The sequence below is a fragment of the Lactuca serriola genome, chromosome 3 (assembly GCF_051521515.1).
Source record: "Lactuca serriola cultivar US96UC23 chromosome 3, Lser_US96UC23_V15, whole genome shotgun sequence".
Taxonomy (NCBI): Eukaryota; Viridiplantae; Streptophyta; class Magnoliopsida; order Asterales; family Asteraceae; genus Lactuca; species Lactuca serriola.
Genome location: NC_136410.1, coordinates 85,664,929 through 85,681,718, shown reverse-complemented (window position 1 = coordinate 85,681,718; position 16,790 = coordinate 85,664,929). Strand labels below are relative to the sequence as shown.

At 32.5% G+C, this 16,790-nt stretch overlaps 1 protein-coding gene across 1 annotated transcript; it reads left to right on the top strand.

Annotated features, from left to right (window-relative positions):
• Positions 1-823: 823 nt before the first annotated feature.
• Positions 824-8,155, top strand: LOC145092785 (ARM repeat superfamily protein). The gene is made up of 31 exons (XM_079030762.1): positions 824-1,091; positions 1,608-1,669; positions 1,849-1,941; positions 2,034-2,321; positions 2,389-2,475; positions 2,562-2,678; positions 2,767-2,830; positions 2,920-3,062; positions 3,153-3,200; positions 3,273-3,341; positions 3,432-3,507; positions 3,592-3,722; positions 3,808-3,867; positions 3,936-4,005; positions 4,070-4,134; positions 4,221-4,282; positions 4,371-4,494; positions 4,577-4,634; positions 4,717-4,829; positions 4,920-4,997; positions 5,097-5,159; positions 5,236-5,331; positions 5,437-5,546; positions 5,626-5,815; positions 6,744-6,858; positions 6,940-7,130; positions 7,209-7,274; positions 7,357-7,488; positions 7,562-7,618; positions 7,709-7,789; positions 7,869-8,155. The coding sequence occupies exons 1-31, from the start codon at positions 968-970 to the stop codon at positions 7,917-7,919; spliced, it is 3,084 nt and encodes a 1,027-aa protein (XP_078886888.1). The 5' UTR covers positions 824-967; the 3' UTR covers positions 7,920-8,155.
• Positions 8,156-16,790: the final 8,635 nt, after the last annotated feature.

The window sequence follows — 16,790 nt, the reverse complement described above, 5'->3', positions numbered from 1 at the left end:
AAAGGCTCCGACAATCATCGGTGAGAAAGAAAATCACAAGTATCTTTTTGTACTTCTCTAATTCTAAAATTATGTTGGGAGATATATTTTGTATAGGAGTATATTTCTAGAAAACCACTAAGTATCTTTTTGTACTTAGAGTAGAGGTTTTTTATGGTGCATTACTTTTTTTTTTTTTTTTTTTTTTTTTTTTTTTTTGTTTTGTTTAAATGAACATTTAAAACCATTGGAGCAAACAACTAATTTGTTTTTTTTATTTTGATCACTCAATATATATTAAGTGGTCAATATAGTATGATTACTTATACATTTTAATCATTTCCATTTTAAAGATATGTCATTTTATAACTAATTTAAAATATTGTCGATGTTTTTGTTGTATTTTTATAACTAAAACATAATAATTTTTTATATTTTAGTTATATAAATAAAGACTCGATATAGTTGTATGATATATTTTCATTTTAAGATATAATTTGTGTTTAAAATTGATTAATTCATTTTGATGCTTTATAAAATATTCTAGAAAGACGAAAATAAATTAGTTAAATTTACAGAAAAAACTATTAAATAAGTTTAATCATTGTTTAATCATTGGAGAAGTTATTTATTTAGAGGTTAAAAATAAAAGATAACAAAATAGGAATCATAGGTTAACAATTGAGATGCTCTTATCTAATTCTAAAATTATGTACGACACCTCCCCAAATCAGATAATCAATAAGCATGACCCGACATAATATCTTCACGCGACCCAACACAATGATTTAACCCGACCCGATCAAGCTTGCTAGTAGCTCCACTATGTCCTCGTAAAACCCTAAAATCGGACAACTCACCCACCATATATATTCATCTGTCATTCCCCCCAAATTCTTAGAAAGAGCGGGAAACATACGCAAACATAGATACACCTTAAATACACTCACTTCAGTTTCACAATCGCATTTTGCGGAGCTTGTTAAAAATGGAGAACATGATCGATCAAGATCAACAGTGGCTGATCAACTCTCTGAATGCTACTCTTGATACTAATCAGCAAGCTCGTTCTTTCGCAGAGGCGTCTTTGAATCAGGCGTCCGTTCAACCTGGTATGTTTATAATTCATTTATGTAAATTGTTTGATATATCAGGTTGTGTACATCTTATCACTTCTGCAATTATTCTCTTTTCTACTGTTCAACTTTTTGGACTTAAGGTCCATCGTGCTTTATTAGTGTTTAATTGTCGGATAGTAGTAATTAGGAGAAGAATCTTGGATTATTAGTATTACAATTTACAGGTTCGTAAACAAGAAGCTAATATGTGATTAGAAAGAGAAAGTATAAGTCTGTTTCTTAAATTGTTCTTACAGACTGGCGATTCAAGAGAGGTTTTAACGTATATGTAATTGGCAACTCTTTTGGCCACCAAGCTTTAGGGGTCTTTGAATTCTGGTGATTAAAATTAACTTTTTGTAAAATTCAAGTGATTCTGACAAACCTTTGTTTATCAATTGGTTTGATTGTAGCAACCAAAAATTATTAACTCATCTTGATTAAATATTATTATGAATCAAATTTACATGGCTTCTTATTAACAATGTCTGTTGTTGCAAATCTTTGAAGGTTTTGGAAGCGCTTTATCCAAAATTGCTGCTAACAGGAATCTTCCTCTAGGATCTCGCCAAATATCCTTTTGCCATTGTTGACAAAGTTGTACATTGTCTTCCTTTTATTAAGTTTGTTGTTCAATTCCGGTGTCGCATTATTTACCTGATGATCAAAGTTTAAAAACAAAATTATGAGGCTTTCTTGTATAATGATACATTTCAAATTGTTACCCTTGTGAGACTTAACCTGCTTTTACTTAGCTGCAGTTCTTCTTAAACAGTTTATTAAGAAACACTGGCAGGAAGATGATGATGGTTTTGAACATCCTGTTGTCTCGGATGAGGAAAAGGTCACTGTTTTTTTTCAACTTATTATTTTCACTATTCCATTTAATGCATTGAATATTCCTAATTATATGCTGTTTGCATTATCATTTATCAGGCAATTATACGTGGTCTTCTTTTGCTTTCACTTGATGACCCTCATAGAAAAATCTGCACAGCTATTAGTATGGCAGTTGCATCCGTGGCATCTCATGATTGGCCAGATGAATGGCCTGAGTTACTCCCATTCTTAATGAAGTTAATTAATGATCAAAGTAATACAAATGCAGTGAATGGGGCTCTTAGATGTTTGGCTCTTCTCTCTGCTGATTTGGATGATAAATTAGTGCCCAAAATAATACCAGTTTTGTTCCCATGTTTGCATGCTATTGTTTCATCACCTCAGGTCAACTCTATTTTTAATTTTAATTTATAAGTCAAACTTTCCATTTATTTGAGTTTTTTTTTTACAGATATATGACAAACCATTGCGCACAAAGGCTCTTTCAATAGTCTATTCTTGTACATCAATGATAGGGGTTATGAGTGGTGTGTACAAGGTACTTTCTTTCTGGACACTTACAATCCCTAGGGTCAAATTGGTCATTTTATTTGCTTTCTTTGATGAAAAGAATCTATTGTTTAGACAGAAACAAGTGCATTGATGTTACCCTTGGTCAAATCTTGGATGGTTGAATTCTCTTCCATTCTTAAGAATCCTGTGCAATCTGAAGATCCAGATGATTGGAGTATCAGAATGGAGGTATTTATTCATTTCTTTTATTTTCTTTTTTGCATATTTTTTAATTGAATGTACACTCACTTTTCACTTTCTATTATTCCTCTATCAGACATTAAAGTGTTTGGGCCAATTTGTTCAGAACTTTCCAAGCCTAGCAGAAAGTCAGTTCATGGGTAAGTTTGTCTTTTTCCATTGTCTTCCTCTTGCCACGTCACCACTGCTATTATTCATAAAACTTAAAAAGATTGTTTTTTTTTTTCAGATGTTTTGGTTCCATTATGGCAAACATTTGTGTCATCTCTTGTTGTATATGAAAGATCTTCAATTGAAGGACTTGAAGATTCATATGAAGGAAGATATGATTCTGATGGCTCAGAAACAAGCCTTGAATCCTTCATCATACAAGTAAAATTTTTATTTGTATTTAATTATTTGTAATAACTTCTGCTGTGTTTAACCTTTAATATCCTTTTATCTTTTTCTTTTGTTTTGTAGTTGTTTGAGTTTCTATTAACGATTGTTGGTCATAAAAAGTTTGTAAAGGTAAATAATTTTTTTACTCATTACAAGGTTTCAATACATGATATATGATAATCTTCCTACATTTATTTTCAGGCTTTTGGAAATAGTATCCAGGATCTTGTCTACTATTCAATTGCTTTTATGCAAATGACTGAACAACAGGTAACCAACTTACATAATGTCTTATTTTGTAATATTATAACAAAAGTATCTTTTAAATAATTAATATTAATTTACATTTTCTTGATCCAGGTCCATGCTTGGTCAATGGATGCTAATCAATATGTTGCTGATGAAGATGAAAACACTTACAGTTGTCGTGTTTCTGGTATGCATTTTCACTCATTTCCAATCCCTTTTCTTGTTTTTTCATCATTTAATATTTAAAAAAAAATAACCATTATTTCCACAGGCTCACTTTTGTTGGAGGAAATTGTAATTTCTTGTGGAATTGATGGAGTTTATGCAATATTAAATGCTGCTAAACAAAGATTCGATGAATCTCAACAACAAAGGCTCAAAGGCTCTGCTGATTGGTGGAGGGTATGCCTGAGTAAATTTTTATTTATATTTTTTATTCAAATCGAGCCCCTTTATATATTTTCTTTATCATATATCTTTTTAACAGATGAGGGAGGCTACACTTTTTGCTGTGTCATCTGTATCAGAACAATTGCTTGAAGTTGAGGTTAGTACTATTTTTTTTTAGTAAATCTAATGAAGTTTATTATTAATAAAATCATAATATATTCTCAGGTTTCTGGGCCTTCAGGGGTCAATTTAGGAAACCTGTTGGAACAAACTTTCACTGAAGACATGGCATCAGGTAGAGTTTCAGTTATTTCTTTTATATCCTTAACATTCTTAATTAATCACTATTTTTAATGCAGGTGTACATGAGTTTCCTTTTCTTTATGCTCGTATGTTTTCATCAATTGCTAAATTCTCATCAGTGGTAACTATTATTCTATTAAGATTATTCATGTATCTTGTTTCATATCCTTAACAACAATATTCTCATTTATATTTTATACTTTACAGATCAACAATGCTGTTATTGATCATTTCCTCTATGCTGCTATCCAAGCAATCGGCATGGACGTGTAAAATCTTCTATGTCATTTTACCTTTTTACCCTTCCTTTTCATGTTTAAATCACCAATTCTGATTTTTCATAAATCTTATTTCCAGCCCTGCCCCTGTCAAAGTCGGTGCATGTCGTTCCCTTTCTCAACTCTTACCAGACACAAACAGAGGAATACCTCAGCCTCATATTTTAGCTCTATTTTCATCACTCACAGAACTTTTAAAACAAGTAATACAACATTTTAATTTTTTAAATTTTCTTTTATTAATAAATTTAGAAATCTGTTTGTTAAACATGCAACACTTTACAGGCATCTGATGAGACAATGCATCTTGTCCTTGAAACACTGCAGGCAGCTGTGAGGGCAGGTTGGTAATTTTGTATAGCGGTTGAGAATCAAGATTAATTTTTATTTCTCATTTTTCTAATGGAAGTTTTTTTTTATTGAAGGACATGAATCTGCATTATCCATAGAGCCTGTTATTTCTCCTATTATACTTAACATGTGGGCTTTACATGTTTCTGACCCTTTCATAAGCATTGATGCACTTGATGTTCTTGAGGTAATTAATTTTATTAAAAACAATATTTTAAAATATAAAACTATTAAGACATGATTACTTTTGGTTTTAACAGTTATTATTTCATAACAGGCAATAAAAAATGCTCCTGGATGCATTCATCCTCTCGTTTTACGCGTTTTGCCATACGTGGGACCCATCCTCAACAAAGTATGTTTGTTCAATTTTTCCTTAAAATAAACATCTAAATTATTTTTGACTTTTTGACTTTTTGACTCATTTTACTTTTTGGTTCTTTTTTTTTTTCAGCCTCAACAGCAGCCTGATGGTTTAGTTGCTGGTTCGTTGGATCTTTTGACAATGTTACTGAAGGCAAGTTATAGAAATTTACTAAAATACCCTTTATTTTTACATATTTGTATGACTTATTGGCTTTTGATATATCTAGAATGCACCTACTGATGTGGTGAAAGCAATTTATGAAGTGTGTTTCGATCCGGTTGTGCGTACAGTTCTTCAAAGTGATGACCATGGTGAAATGCAGGTTATATACATAGCATTATAACAAATTTTCCCTCTTTGCCCATAATCCAAATGACAATTTTACCCTTTTTGTAACTCAATTTTTAGTTTCTGTTCATTGAATCAGAATGCAACTCAATGTCTTGCTGCTCTTGTCTCTGGTGGACAACAACAATTGCTCACATGGGGTGGTGATCCTGGTTTCACAATGAGATGTTTACTCGATGTAGCTTCAAGGTTTGATATATGACACGTAAAACTAAAAACTTTCACTTTTTTGTTAAGTCATCATTTAATTTTGACTTTTTTTTGACAGGCTTCTTGATCCAGATCTAGATAGTTCTGGATCCCTTTTTGTTGGGAACTATATTTTGCAACTTATTTTACATTTGTCCTCACAAATGGCACAGCATATACGGGATCTTGTTGCTGCTCTTGTTAGGCGAATGCAATCTTGCCAAATTGCTGGATTAAGAAGCTCATTACTTCTTATATTTGCAAGATTGGTAATTCTTATTATTATCATATCATTATTATTAGGGTATATTACATTTTGTTGTCTCTGAGGCTAGGAATTTTTTTCTTTTTTTGCATATTAGGTCTACAAAAGTTTTTCTATTGCAATTTCATCTTATATGAGGTTCTTATAACATTTTTGGTCTCTGTTCCAAGTAAAATGACTATTTTTGGTACATAATTATACCTGATTTTTGCAATTTTGGTCCCAAAATTAGTCATTTTACTTGGATTAGGGACCAAATACATAACAAAAACTTCAAATAAGGACTAAAATTGCAAAAGAGAACATTTTATGATCAAAATTGTAAAATTAGCTATACTTGGGAACTAAAAATGTAATTTACTCAATATTATGATTAGAGTAAATTATAATATTGGTCCCTGCGTATCGTTTGTTTTAAAAAAAAAAATTGGTTCTAAAAATAGTCATTTTTCTCGATTAGGGGACCAAAACCGTTACAATAACCTTAAACAAGTACCAAAATTGCAAAAGAAAACATTTTGGGAACAAAATTGAAAAATTAGCTATACTCGGAGACCAATAATGTAAATTACTCATTATTATTTTAGAGTAAATTATATTTTTGGTCCCTGCGCGCATAGTTTGTTTTTTTTTAAAGATTTTGGTCCCAAAAAGTCTTCACGTGCAATTTGGTCATTATTTGAAATTTTTGTAATGTTTTCAGTCTTTCTCTATTCCAAGTAAAATGACGTTTTTGCACCAAAATTGCAAAAAGAAGCTATACTCATATAAAATATAGTCATTTATTTGGAACAGGCATAAAAAACGTTACAAAAACCTACAAGAGAACTTTTTGGGACCAAAATTGCTAAAACCAGCTATGCTCAGGGACCAAAGTTGTAATTTAATCTTAATATAATTTTATGAGCTTATATTTCTCTTTTGTGAAACAGGTTCACATGAGTACACCACATGTTGACCAGTTTATTAATTTACTAATCACAATCCCCGCTGAAGGCCACACTAATTCTTTACATTATGTGATGTCAGAATGGACCAAACAGCAAGGTGAATATTATTTTTCATTATTTATTTATTCATCGCAATTAAAATAATTTAATAAAAAAAAATTTGTAACTCATTACACAGGGGAAATTCAAGGGGCATACCAAATTAAAATCACCACAACAGCTTTAGCTTTATTGTTATCAACCAGACATGTTGAATTTGGAAACATCAATGTTCAAGGCCATTTGATCAAGTCATCTGTAGGCATCACCACACGTTCAAAGTCCAAAATTTCTCCTGATCAATGGACATTAATGCCCCTCCCTGCAAAGGTTCTTTTCTAAATTTTATTTTTTATTTACTTTTTATATTTTCAATAATTTTTTTTTTTTGAATTTGGGCAAATGTAGATTCTTGGTGTGCTAGCGGATGTGTTGCTTGAGATTCAAGAACAAATTGGAGAAGAAGACGAGCAGGTAATTTTGATAGATTTTGGTCAAAATATAATACACGTTAAATATTATTACAAAATTTAAAATTACGATATTGCCCTTGTAGGAAAGTGACTGGGAAGAAGTGGAAGCAGGAGATGCTGAAATAGAGCAAGACTTGCTTTATTCAACGGGTACTACATCGTTTACCAGACCTTCAAATGGCTACCTTGATGCCATGGCAAAAGCTTTCAATGAGGTCAAACTGAAAAGTCAATATATTTTTTACAAACTATTTTTTACATGGACTAATAAGTCATTTTACTTAACAGGATGATGATGATGGCTGTGATGATGAGCTACTATGTGCTGCTGATCCCCTCAATGAGGTTTACTTTTATAAAAAAATAAAAAAATTCATGTTTCTATTTTTTATAATTAAGTAACTTTTTCATGACAATTTAATTTCTGTTTGGTAGATTAACTTGGCAAATTATCTCACCAATTTCTTTCGGGAGTTCTCTCAGGGAGACAAGCCTCTTTTTGATCATCTTTGCCAGGTTTCATTTTTTTACTTTTTTTTTATTCCCATTTTGCCCTTCTGGTTTATTAATCACTGATTTGTTGTAATGTTTTCAGAGTTTGACACAGGCTCAGAAAAAAGCTGTACAAATGGTGGTGAGTCGATAATTGTACCCTTTGATATTAATTGATTTTTTTTCTTAAAATTTGTATGTATTGGGGGTGATAATGTAAACATCCGAGTTTGTACATTGCCGGTTTTTCGTCTCTTTTTTTTTTTTTTTTTTTTTTTTTTTTTTTTTGTGTCCTTGAGTGTTGGTATACAGAGTGTTGTTAAATTTCTTTGGGTAAATGTAATCATTGAAATTGTGCACATCTCTATAAAACTGCCATGTTTTTTATTATTATCAAACTTATTATGCTTTTATGGACCTACATTGAAGGTAACTTATCTGCAAAAAAAAGTACTCAACCATTCGGTAATTTTAGCAACTGCTATAGCAAAAAGTGTATATATATATATATATATATATATATATATATATATATATATATATATATATATATATATATATATGTCTCAAAGGCTTTGGTTCTAATCACTGGTTAGTGCTAGTTATTAAATTAAATTTTTTGTGTTCGAAACAATTACGATAATATTTCTGTAGATTTAATGGGCTTTGATTATAATAAGCAAACCTAATTGCAAATTGAAATAAGTACCAGTTATTTAAAACAGTAAATTGAAACCTGGAAAGATGCATTTGAAAACCTCCACAAAGTTGAAATCATAATAAAAATGGAATTAACTTATCTCATTTCGGTTCCACCACTACTGAAAATGATGAAGTCCAACAAAATAATAAAAAGGTTTATAAAAATATGCATATTTTGGTATACAAAAATGTGTAATCTTGTTGCTTTTTAAAAAATTGCTACGTTTTGTATTTCTTTCCATGAAGAATTGTAATTTTGTGGGGCCTATGAAACACAGGTTGAGAGTGAATGGTTTGTTTCAATAGCTATAACCTAATTTTCATATGTTAAAAGCAAAATAGAAGTATTAAGTATTATGATTAAGCAACAAAACTTATGAATTTAAAAAGTAGAATCAAACCCTGTTGAGCCAACCAGAAATGTGTTCAATTCCTTAACTGGATTAAAGAGAATGTCATTGAGCACCTACCAAATACCCTAAAAAACAGGCATTAGTAGCACTCACAAATGATAACCTAAAATCTTTCAGTAGTATGATTGAAAGAGAGTAATATCATTTGTAAAAACGGTATCTAATGTCCAAATTGAGTAAATATGAATGCACAAGAGAAAGAACACAAAAAATTGGTATCACATTACATAAGAACAATGAAAAACTAACAGCAAAGTTATCAAGTAGAACACCAATGAGAAATGCATACATACCACTTCTTAATCACCACCACTACAGGAGGCTGAAATCAATTGTTGTATGAAAGAAAGTACAATGGTGGTCCTATAAAATGAGTGGACAACAAAATACTTTTTAAAAACTGTTCCGCAATAAGCGAAAAAAAAAAAAAATTTACCTTTGAGATAAAAGGGGATTTTCTTGTTAGTAATCCTCCATATTTTTTCTTGATTACATCTTCCTGCAAAAATCAATGAACTTTGTGAAATTTCAGTTTTAAAGATCATATAAAGATATAGTAATGACTAATGACCCACAATTTTAAAGATCAAATAAGCACATGATTGGCTTCGACCTTTTTTGCATTTTTTTCTTTTTGGTTAACTGTTACAAAAACGAATTAAGAGCTATTAATCATAGATTTCGATTTTGATTATTTGATTAATTTTCTTATTTAATTGTGACAATTACGATTTCATTTTAATGACATCGGTTACATTGGGTAGTATATATACAATCCCTATGTGACTGGTTAAACACACCGAATGAAACAAAATCAATCTCTTCATCTCTTATGCTTCTGCTTCATCTTTTCTCTCTTGCTATAATTCGGGCCAAGTGAGAGTTCGGACAATCTAGAAGAATTGCTTTCCACTGTTGTATCCTGGGAAACAAACACCCATATAGGGCGAATTTGTTTTAGGGAAACTATACTTAAACACAGGCCTCAGTCAATAACTATATGCTTTTGTTCTTTCGTATAATTTTGGGTTATATTTTCCTAACACTAGACATGATCGGGAATGCTTACTTTAGGAACTGAAATTATAACATGATGAAGTAGAATGAAGCAAAATTACAGGTTCATCTGCCACCAGTCGAAGTCAAGAAATACATGAAGCGGAGGAGACATGAAGATGGTCGCGGTGGAGAAAGTGTAGAGTGAAAGCAAGAAGGGGGCGGCGACCCCAAATCGACATTGAAAAACAAAAACAGAAAAGAGTTCCGGGCCAGGCCGAGTCAGAAAGGCTTTGATGACTCAAGGTTCATATTAGGGAAAAAGAAGAAAAACGAACCTGTAACTATACGGTGCGAAGGTCAACGGTAGAAGGCCTCACATGGGGGTCGACGGCACACGACGGAGTTCGATTTGTACAGGGGGATAGATTAGGGCTGATTTGTAGATCTTTTTCTCCACCAGTGTCAATGTGTTATCTTCATCCCAAATGCTTCAATAAAACTCCAAAATTGAACGATTGATTCATCTTTTTAACCTCAATTCTTAATCGGCAGAAGAAGCTTCGAAAGAGGGTGGCGTTAGTGGTGAAGTAAGAGGTGGTGGAGATGGTCAGGTGAAATTTCGAAGAAATCAAAGGGGATAGAGGATGGAGCTGGAATCAGAAGATATTGGATAAGGAGGCGATGGGAAGGATCCGGAAGCGGATACATAGTATAATAATTTAAGGGATCAAATTGCCCATATCACAAACTTTAGTGCAAAAAATCTGAACCACTACAAATATGAAAACTTATGAACCAGTTTTGCCAAAAAATCAAGATGTTTTACTATTCATAGAGATGGTTATCTTTAATATATATATATATATATATATATATATATATATATATATATATATATAGAAAAAACATCATTAATGGTCCCTATGTTTTCCCAGATTCTGAAGTTTAGTCCCCGTGGTTTAAAAATCTCATAGTTGGTCCCTATGCTTTCAAAACTTTTGACAGATGATCCTTATCCCTCACACCGTTAGAATCCCACCGTTAACCCTTATTTCATTAAAATAATATAAGGGTAAATCGGTCTTTTCACTTGTGCCCTCTTCTTTATAACTAAATGCATGTCTATATTTTGAAAACCCTTCTTGCACCCACCCTCTTCTACTCTCACTCTACTGTGCATCCAATTCCAAAACGATTTCTGCGAGTGTCGAAGATGGCGATTTGTAGATGTGGAATGGAAACAACGAAGTTGACCTCATGGACGGATCGTAACCCAGGAAGGCAAATTTTGAATTGTTCAAGATGTGGGTTGACCCTCCGATGTGTGCAAGGGCATTGGTGGTGATTCCAGGTTTAATAAGATTAGTGAATCGATTGGAAGAGAGGGTTGCGATTGCAAGTGTAGAACTGTGGAACTACCGGCTGATGTTGTTCTGTTCATGGATGAGTTTTTTTGGTTTTATTTTAACTAGTAAGGATTTGGATGGTAATAGGATGGGGGGTTTTTGGTTTCTTTTGTACACATCTAACTAGTTCAGGGGGTTTTGGATTGTGATGGAATGGGTATTTTTGGTTTCATTTTGTTGTATGAAGTGTAATACATTAAGTTAATGGAAATGATGATTATGCATTTTGTTATAAATCAGTGGTTTTGATGTTCATTTTCGTATGATGCATTGTTATAACTGCATCTTGCAAATGGTCAGGAATGGTATTTCAAATCTACATTGTTATACATGCATCTTTTTGAGAAAGGTTTGGAGAGGGTAATTCATAAGCAAAATGTTGATAAAATCATTACAAGTCTGTGTTTAACCCATACAAACATGAGACTTACTTTCAACATACTTACTGATGGAATGTCTTAACCCATACAAACATTACAAAAGACCTAATTACCATAATTTAAACAACCAAACCATAATTTATATTTTAAAAGACCTAACTACCCAAACATCCCACTAACTACTTAACAGAATTTCCTAAATTACCCTTTCCCTTTCCTTGTGTCTTACCCTTTGCCTGTGTCTTCCCTTTTCCCTGAGTCTTCCCCTTTGATCCAACTTCACTAATGCCTCCCTGACCTTTACATGTTCTGGAATTGTGCCCCTTGTTATGACACTTTGAACAAGTGACTGCAATAAATTTCCTGCTCAATTTAGTGGTTTGGCTGTTGGGCTCATCAACACCTCTCCTTCTCTTCTTTTTTGGCCTCCCAACCTACACATATGCATTTATTATATTTAAAACATTAACATACATGCTGGCATTAAAAGTACATATCTAGCCTAGTTGAAATAACAACCTGTGTGTGATGTTTTGGTGGAGTTAAAGTGAATGGACAATCACTTTTTGGCCACATTGAACGACCATTTATTGGATCAATTTTGTTCAGATACATGGCTCTCCATGTTGATAACTTATAGCAAGAATGGACCCAATCCTCAACATCAGGGGCATCTTCTCTATTTTCAATTTTTTCCATATAGCAGAAACAGTATGCCTACATGGAAAACCTGTAATCTCCCAGAACCTACAAGTGCAACTTCTTTCATTTAGGTTCACCACATACTGATCCTGCCATGTGCTTGCAACTTGGTACTTTCCTGCCCCATTATACTTAGCTACATACTTTGCTGCTTGAGTCTTAATCTCCTCTAAAATTATAGTTGCAGTAGTACTTAGTTACCCTTGACACTTATCTATTTCCTTTTGCACAACACACAATCTCTTCATGAGATACTCTATAATATACTCTAAGCAGGTGATGATTGGTTTATCCCTACCTTCCTCTATCTTAGCATTGAATACCTCACAAAGATTGTTCAACAAACAATCAGTGTGTGCCCTACCTGTGAAAACCATATTCAAAAGGAGAAATTACAAATTTTATATTAAAACATAAAACTCAACAACTTCTAAATGACATACCACTGAAGTGAGATTTAGACCATGTCTCTGCAGGAATCTTACACAACCAAGCATGAGCTTCATCATTCATTTTCTTCAACTGATCCATTGCATATTTAAAGTGATTTAATGTTGTTGCTCTACCACATTCTCAAACCAAGTCACTCAAATCTTTTCCTTTCCATTGTTTCTTCAAATTCTCTTGAATATGCCTCAAACAAAACCTATGTTTTGCATTGGGAAATACCTTTGCAACTGCTGGTATTATCCCCTTAACAAATGCAAATATAGTCAGTTTCATTTATAAAAATAGAAAATAAGCTACACTATCATGAGAAATAATTAAGTATAACATACCTTTTGTCTATCAGAAATGAAGGTAAAATTTGAAATTGCTCCCAATTCTAAGTCTTCTCCTAACAGTTCCATGAACCAGGTCCAAGAACTAGTTGTCTCAGCCTCTTCCACTGCATATGCTAAAAGGTATATTCCATTATTTGAGTCTAGACCCACAGCCGTTAGTACCTGCCCAAGATATGGGCCTTTCAAGAATGTACCATCAACTCCCAGGAAATCCCTTAACCCAGCTTTGAATCCCAACTTCAATGCACCTAGACATACATATATTCTTCTAAAAGTTCTTGTAGTAGTTGAAAATGATGGTTCAGGATACACATCTATCCTAACAGTTGAACCAGGATTTGTGTTTAACAGTTCCAAAGCATAATCCCTTAGATACCCATATTGAAGTTGGTAGTCCCCACTAATCACACGTTCAACCATTTGTTTTGCCCTACCAACCTTTTGAACTGACATACCAAGCTCCAACTTCTTACACAACTCCTCGTGTAAAGCTTTGATTGGAATTTTAGGGTTACTTTGAATTTGTGGAGCAATTAAGTTTGCTAAATATTTGGAAGTACAAGCTTTAACTGATCTTGTCTGCAAACATTTATGGACATCATGTACTGTTTTAACCAACCAATCTGTATTCTTATCTGGCCTCGAGATTTGGACTGCCCAAGGACATTTTCCTTTTTTACTAATCACATTTTTGCCCTTGCACTTTACCTTACTTCTAGTTGATGGCCCACCACATTGAACTGTTTCAGTAGATTGTCCCTTGCACTTTACCGTACTTCTTGTTGATGGCCCACCACATTGAATTGTTTCAGTAGATTGGCCCACAACACCTCAACATTTGACCCTTATCTTGATTTTATCATTTTTTGCTAAGTATAGGGACCTCCTTGTATTTACAGCATGTGCATGCATGTAGTCCACAACTTCCTTCTTTGTTTTGAAACACTGCCCCACCCTATATGGTTTTAAATGGATCTCCCCATGTGAGCATGGAGTTGACCTACTCAACTCCTTAAGCATTTTTGTCCTTTCATCTTCATTAAATCCTGCATACTGATAATCATCACTTTGAATAACTTCCAACTCTTCATCAACTATGTCATTACCTATACTTTCAGTTTGCTTGTTTAAAATTCCATGTTCATCTACATCCACAACACTTTGGAATTCACTCATGTCTACATCCACATCAAATTGCTAGTTAGACTCATGTACAATGTAGTCACTATCATCAGAATCATCTCCACTATAATCAAAACCATCTTCATTCTCACTATAGAAAGCATCTCCACTATCATCAATTACCATGCCCTCTAGAATTTCCATTTCTACTTGATTGTCTTTACCATTCGGTACACTGTACTCAGCATCAAATTCAACATAAGTTGAATAATCATCTGTAAATGCTTCAAATTCATCGAGTCTTACACTTTGTTGTCCATCAATATCTTCAGAAATTGGTTCCTCTGCAAGATTGCCTAAATTTCCCTTACACACTTCTTCTATGTTGTCCATGATCAATCCTTCATTCACATCAATGACATTACTTCGTTGGCTAACTTGAGACATAACATATGGAACAATAGTCTTTGAATGATCCTGACTTTCATCCATATCTATTACCTGTGACCGGTCAACAACATGGTTGGCAGGGGGGTCTAACTCAAGCTTTTTACTACACGATCATACTTCTCTTCTACAAGGTTTTTTTCTATTAAGTTCCGGTGACACACTCTCAGGTTCCAGTTCCTCGATAACAACTTTGGAAGGAGACTTAAAATAACTAGCTACCCTAGTCTGACCAATTTCAATATAGACCTTTACAAGTCTGTGCTTAGGGACATACGAAACCAATTTAAGAACATCTTGGTCATTCCCTAAAGGCAATAACCCGTAGTCTAAGGGAAATTCAGGGATATAGAAATGGTAGTAAAGAGTTTGTTCACCTTTGTACCCGTAGTCTAAGGGAAATTCAGGGAAATTCAGGCAATAACCCGTAGTCTAAGGGAAATTCAGGGATTTTTTAATGAAAAATCTTACCGTATCTCGATTGCAAGTCCTTCAAGCACACATTTTTTTCACGCAAACACCATATTGACAAAACCATTGTCCTTTGGTGCTGTGTAAACCCTAAACCCCAATTTCGTTTCTTGGATGAGAGTGATCTGTTGAAGACGAAGTCACTGTGCTCTTGGGAGATGAAGAGTGTTTGGGAGTTGACGTGAAGAAGACAGTGACATAATCATTTCCCTCAATAAAGAAGAGGGCATAGGTGAAAAGACCGATTTACCCTTGTATTATTTTAATGAAATAAGGGTTAACGGTGGGATTCTAACGGTGTGAGGGATAAGGACCATCTATCAAAAGTTTTGAAAGCATAGGGACCAACTATGAGATTTTTAAACCATGGGGACTAAACTATGAGTTTTTAAAAGTTTTGAAAGCATATATATATATATATATATATATATATATATATATATATATATATATATATATATATATAGGTTATTTTGTTTTCACTATGTATTGTGTGCATGTATGACTGATTCTGGACCAATCATTTTAGTTATTTTAAGAAAGTAATTAATGTATATTACATGTTGAAGATATAATGAATATTAATTACATCTTTAGCATTTAATATACATTAATTACTTTCCTAAAATAACTAAAATGATTGGTCCAGAATTAATCATACATGCATACAATAGATAGTGAAAACATTTGAACCTAACTCTCTCTCTCTCTCTCTATATATATATATATATATATATATATATATATATATATATATATATATATATATATATATATATATATATATATATATATAAGGTTTTTTTTTCCACGATGCAAAATCTATACATAATAAACTGAATCTGTGACTCATGACGAAGTAAAGTGCAGTCACATCATCTTATCATATTTAAAATATTTATTTGTATTTATATAATTTCTGTCTTTATGTCTTTTACTTTTATTTAGTATATTATCAAAACCAACCTTTTACACGTGAATGTTTCTGTTCTATATCCCTATTTATTGATTTAAAACTTAGTCTATTTAGATTATATAATAAATTAGTCATGTCATCGTTTATAATGTATTTTCATTTTTATACGTTTTTGATTTTATTTTTTGTTCGTTTATTTTGAAATAATATCAAATATATGTATTTATTGATTCTTTTGACTAAATTCACTAAGGGAGGGAGTGATTATCTCTCAACCTAATGTCACATCAGTTTTTTATTTTTATTTTTATTTTTTTATTATTAACTTTTTTATATTATTTATTTATTTTTTTTCAACCCACAATACACGGAAACCTTATCTTTTTTCAATCCACTCAACCTATTCAATTAGAAAAAAAAATACGAAATAGTCAAGGTAAAATCTTAATTACCATAGAGTTACCGCCGATACCACTTCCTCTTCAGTGGGTTGTTTAATTGGTTTTACTAACCCACTTCATCCTATCTCTTTAATTTCTCTCTCATTTTCTCTTGTACCATGTGTTTTACGACTTGTACCTTAGTTGTTTTGTATTTTTTTTTTAATTAAGTGAGGTTGAAAAAGATAAGATTTTCGTATGTTGTGGGTTGAAAAAGATGAGGAAAAATGAAAAAGAAAAGC

Coding starts and splice junctions, on each gene's coding strand:
- LOC145092785 (XM_079030762.1), top strand. CDS start 968: ATGGAGAACATGATCGATCAAGATCAACAGTGGCTGATCAACTCTCTG. Junction 4,635..4,716: donor GCAGGCAGCTGTGAGGGCAG/GTTGGTAATTTT, acceptor TTTTTATTGAAG/GACATGAATCTGCATTATCC. Junction 5,332..5,436: donor ATGACCATGGTGAAATGCAG/GTTATATACATA, acceptor TCATTGAATCAG/AATGCAACTCAATGTCTTGC.